General features: G+C 43.7%; 1 protein-coding gene across 1 annotated transcript; it reads right to left on the bottom strand.

The window, feature by feature from the left end:
* Positions 1-271: 271 nt before the first annotated feature.
* On the bottom strand, positions 272-639 carry LOC147685308 (small ribosomal subunit protein eS28). The gene has a single exon (XM_086939620.1). The coding sequence runs from the start codon at positions 620-622 to the stop codon at positions 413-415; it is 210 nt and encodes a 69-aa protein (XP_086795746.1). The 5' UTR covers positions 623-639; the 3' UTR covers positions 272-412.
* Between the last annotated feature and the right edge of the window lie 4573 nt (positions 640-5212).

Genomic DNA, 5212 nt, shown 5'->3' with positions numbered 1-5212 from the left:
ACAATACCCTGTAGCTTTTTTGAACAAAATCACTGCTGCATCATATGTTGTAAACCACCCTCTTCCAATATGGGTAGTTTATACCAAGACAGTTGACACCATTGTTGATTGCCCCCTGTTATGTGTATAAATAGCCTGTTTACCCAGCTCTGTTCTCAGGGATGGAGTATACACCTAGGTGTGCCATTGTTCCTAGTAACCTGCACTCTGTCAATAGGAGCTGAATGAAGGAATTAAGGTATTTCCCATCATAGTTGTGTGCAGTTCATCATTTTCTTTTTTTTTTTTTTTTACATCTCCAAACTGAAAAAGTTTATTCCCCAAAAATGTTTTCAGCGTTTTGAATATCAAACAATCAGATGTTTCTTCACGTCTAAGTTGGTAGCAGGATCATTTAAATAAATGCAATGTTTTAGCGTAATCTTCTTGCTTCACGCTCAGATTCCAGTAACGTAAGGACATCCCCTTCACGGACTGGCCCCTTCACATTACGTATAATTGATCGGTTGCTGTCATCCATGAACTCAACCCGAACCTGGGTGCACTGGCCCTGTGAGCCGGTTCTGCCGAGGACTTTGGTAACCCTGGCTAGCTTGATAGGCTGCACGCGGCTGGCTTCCATGATGGCGGCTGGAGTTAGAGAGGCAGTTCATCATTTTCTGTGTGAAATCATACCAGTTTAATGCTTCCAGCATGTGCATGTGATCATATGAAAAAGATGATATGACCTTGTTGTTGTCAAGAGGTATTAAGCCCTAACTCAGCTTCCAATGTGAGGGTATATTTCGAGCAAATGCCACCTAAGCCCCATGGGTTTGTTCATTCTCAGTTGAGCCCTATGTATCCAGTGATCAAACAAAGTAGACAGACGTGTCCTTTCTTGGGTATGAAGGAGGTACACACCCACTATTAGAGCTCCCTTGTGTTAGAGGATGCTCTTCTATAGTCGGTTAGTCAGTGGCCTGAGCAATACCACTGCAACAGCTTGACCAACAATACTTCTTCAACTGCCAACTTAACCTGTGACAGTATAGTTTCCATTTTTACTCTATCAACAGAAAGGTAATTTGTGTGCTTGCACAGAGCCTTCTACTCCCAGGAAGGTGGCGCGGCTTGCTATGCAGGAGCATCTGAAGAATGAGCAGTGAAAGGTAAGGGGGCAGCACGGGAATAAGAGAAGGCAATGCCCGGTGGAACCAATAGCCAGCATGGGTACACCCCTGTTGTAAAGAGTACATTTGCATCTAAACAATATTAAGAGCCTGAAAGCCACAACCACCGACACAAAATGTACAATGCAACAAATAAGAGCTCTGAACAGATTACGCATCGTTTTTTTTTGTTATAAGTATCCAACTAGCTATTTATTGGAAACAGTCGTAGGCAGAGTCACATGTGTTCCGACTACGCAAGCCCTACCATGCTTGCCTTAACCACGCATTTGCGTTAACGGTGCATATATGTGGTTACGGCAGTGCACGGTCTAGCTGCTGCCTGCAGCTCGGCAGAAGCAGAAAGACTCCAGGAAGAGAAGGTGAGGTGAGGTAAGTGGGTCTGGCCCCAGGGCCAGGTTTGTCGGGGTAGTTTGTTTGAGTTGGGGGTTTTGTTTTCAGGGATGGGGGTGTCGGGTCACTTTCAGGGAGGAGGGGGTTGGGGGTTGCTTCCACGACTGGGAGAGGGTCAGGTAGTTTTCTGGCTGGGGGAGGGTTGGGGTAGGTAGGGGTAGTTTTCAGGGCTGGGGGTAGGGGTCGTTTTTTAAATTAGGGGTCATGGTATTAGGTTTAAGGGCAGTGGAAGGGGATAGACTTGTTTTAGGGACCACACAGGGGTGGGAGGGGTCGGTGCACAAGGTTTTAGGCCTGTGGGAAGGGAGAGGTGAATGGGCAGTTGGGTAGTTTTTAGGACTTAGGGGTGGGCGAGTTGTTTTTTAAGGGCTGGGGGGTGGGGATCAGGATGTTTTAAAAATAGGGTTTAATGTTATATGCCTAAGCGTAGTGAAAGGAGTTGGGGTAGTTTTAGGGACAGTGCGGTTGTGCGGTGTTGGAGTAGTGTGTATTAAGGGTTAGGGACAGTGTGGGGTGTTGGGGTATTTGGACCGCTGGGGTGGGCAGGTAGGGGCTTTGTATCTAGGGAAGGGGGGTGCAACCTTCACCACGTATACCCATTTACCATTAAACCTTTTACCATCAAATTGTGTTGTTAAGGTATGCATTTTAAAGCAATGCATGGTTAAGACACATTTGTGGTTCAGGCTGCTTGGTAGAGGCATGTGTGGTTTAGCCATGAGTGCTTCTATCCTACAACCATCATTTATCCAAGCTAGTCATTCAAGGACTGCTAGTCCTTAAAATCAGACATTTCTGGATGTGAACATGAACGGTTATAGGTCCTTTTCCCTGTATATCAGACTGAAAGTGTCAGCGAACATATATTCCTCTCCTTTTGCATTTTTGTAAATGATACATCGTGTTCCGTAACAGCTGCAGCATTGCTGTCACAAACTCATGCTGGAACCTTTGAAAAAATGAGATTCTCCCTGAACTTAATAACTTTTAAAAGCTTGGGAGACTGAAATTCTGCTGAATCTGTTTGCTTGGCCTGGCTTGCTTTACAGGGTCTTGCGGTGTGGTGACGATATCAATGGTGTGCACACAGTAAGCTAGAAGTGGAAACCCCAATATAGAGCTAGTTTTCAGCTTTTTGTATAGAGCTCTGCAAAGGCAATACTGTGCAGAGTTTTAGGGCCATATGTATGAAGCGTTTTTCTTGTCGCAAACGCTGCGAATCGGAAATTCGCAGCGTGTGCGACAAGAAAAACGTGAAATGCGATGTATGAAATTATCGCATCGCAAATGTTAAGGAATCGCAACATTTGCCATTCCTTAACATTGCACAAGCATTTAGGAAATCGCAAAATGCGATTTCCTAAATGATATGTATGAAATATTTAAAAATTGCGATTTTGGAATAAGATGTCGCAAATTACCACCAACTTGTAGTTGGTGGTAACTTGCGAATTCTTTTCAAAAAGCATTTTTTTTTTAAAAAAAGGTGCCATGTGACGCTCATACATGCCCTTTGGGCATGTATCTGCGCCATATGCGCACACATGTCATTTTCAGGGGTGCAGCAGGGTGTTCTTGAGACACCCCTGCACCCTGGAAAATTCGCAAAATTTGTGATTAGCAAATTGCTAATCGCAATTTTGCCTTTCATTTCTATGGGCCAAGAGGCCCTTAGAAATGAATGGGATGTATTCCTTATTTGCGAATTCGCAACTTGCGAATTCGCAAATAAGGAATTATTGGAAATCGCTAAAAAATAGCGATTATTTACATACATACCGTTTTGCGATTTCCAAATAGCGATTCCTTAAAATTTGCTATTTGGAATTCGCAAAACGATAGAATGATACATATGGCCCTTAGAACCTTAACAGGACTTTGGTGACAGAATCAGAAGCCTTTGTATTTTGCTTTTGGGAGGATCGTGGAGGGGTCTGATAATGCAGTCCTGGTCTCAAAGCTACCCCAACTGTGGTTGGCCAGGTGGTGATGGGCACAAAGTCTCTTTTTAGACAACGGTTGCCCCATGACCTTTATTATAGACAGTGGTGCATCGATTAAACTCATGCCACTCAAAAAGTTCAACAGCCTATCTCCTTTGCCATGCTTCAGCCCATCGAATAGTACAAACGCACATGAGCTGCATCTAAACTGTTGCAGAGTCAAGGATCATTCATTGTGATAATGAGACACAAAACAGAATCAGTGCAAGTGCCAATTCTCGCTCTTCAAGGAGCCTTGTCAAGTGGATGCCTACTCAGTTTTGCTACAGCTGATAACGTGGAACTGATATCTCTCAATTACAACTTCCACACTCAGTCTGAAGGTGTGAGCCAGTTTCTGTCATTATTTCATGGCCTAGGTGTGCTCAAGACAATGAAAATGTTACTTCACATCAATGAGGATGTTCTACCTGTTGCTCAGCAGCACCATAGAGTTGCTCTACACTTGCAAAAAGCTGTTGAGAAAGAACTAGAAATGCAGTTGAAGCATGACATCAATGAGCGCTTGACCGGTTCTACTGCATGCGTCTCACCCATGGTGGGGGGGCCCAAAAAGGACAGTGAGGGTGCAGTGTGCATCTGTATTGATACGCTACAGGCTAATAAAGTAATCAAGAGAGAAATACATCCTGGTCTACACATAGTGGGCATGATCATGCAACTGAACAGTGCCAAAGTTTTCTCCGTTCTTGTCCCGAATAAGGGATACCATCAACTCGAGTTGGTAGAAAACTGCAGGTACAGCACTACTTTTTTGGATCAGGTTGGTTTGTTCAGATACAAAAGGTAACATTTTGGATTGTCGTCAGCAGGAGTTATTTCAGGATATCATGCGTCGAACAATTCAACCTGTCATGCATGCTTTTAATTACAGTGATGACATACTGGTATTTGGGACAACGAAAAAGGAGTATGACAATGCTCTTATGCAAGAATGCAGGTTACTTGCTGATGCAGGTCTAACTTTAAATGCAGAAAAGTATGAGTTTCGCAAGACCAAACTCAAATTCTTTGGGCACATATTCTCTGATGGGGGAATGACTGAAGTACAAGTGAAATCAGCTACTTGCACCCCACAAGACATCACCAATTCTGCTTCTTAGACATTGGCAGTTATTGTCAATGATACATTTGTGATTTTTCTAATATGAGTGCCCCATTGAGAGACTTGACAAAATGGAATGTTCCGTTCCAGTGGTCTCCTGAATGTGATCAAAGCTTCAGAAGAATAAAACATGTGATTGAAAATGCAACCAATATGACTTATTTTGACACTAAGTTACATACTGAGATCATAGCCGATGTGAGCCATGTGGGGCTGGGGGAGATCCTTGCTCAACACAGTGGCCATCCAAATGCTCAGAGACACATTGTGGTCTATTCCAGTGAAAGGCTGTCTGACGCAGAACATGCCTTTTGTCAGCCGGAGAAGGAGAGTCTGTCTGTAACGTGGGCCTGCAGACATTTTCATGTGATTCTATACAGAAAACATTTTTCTATCATCACAGACCACCAAGCACTGCTCACTACTTTTTGGAACTCGAAAGCAAAAATGCCTCCTCCTATTGAGATGTGGGGTTTGAGACTGCAAGAGTATGACTATGCAATTGTACACAATCCGGGTAAAGATCAGAACCCTGCTGA

The sequence above is a fragment of the Lissotriton vulgaris genome, chromosome 10, assembly GCF_964263255.1.
Source record: "Lissotriton vulgaris chromosome 10, aLisVul1.2, whole genome shotgun sequence".
NCBI lineage: Eukaryota > Metazoa > Chordata > Amphibia > Caudata > Salamandridae > Lissotriton > Lissotriton vulgaris.
This window is presented reverse-complemented; position numbering and strand designations above follow the sequence as displayed.

What these genes read in the sequence shown, in the direction of transcription:
- LOC147685308 (XM_086939620.1), bottom strand. Translation starts at nt 622, where the DNA reads ATGGAAGCCAGCCGCGTGCAGCCTATCAAGCTAGCCAGGGTTACCAAA.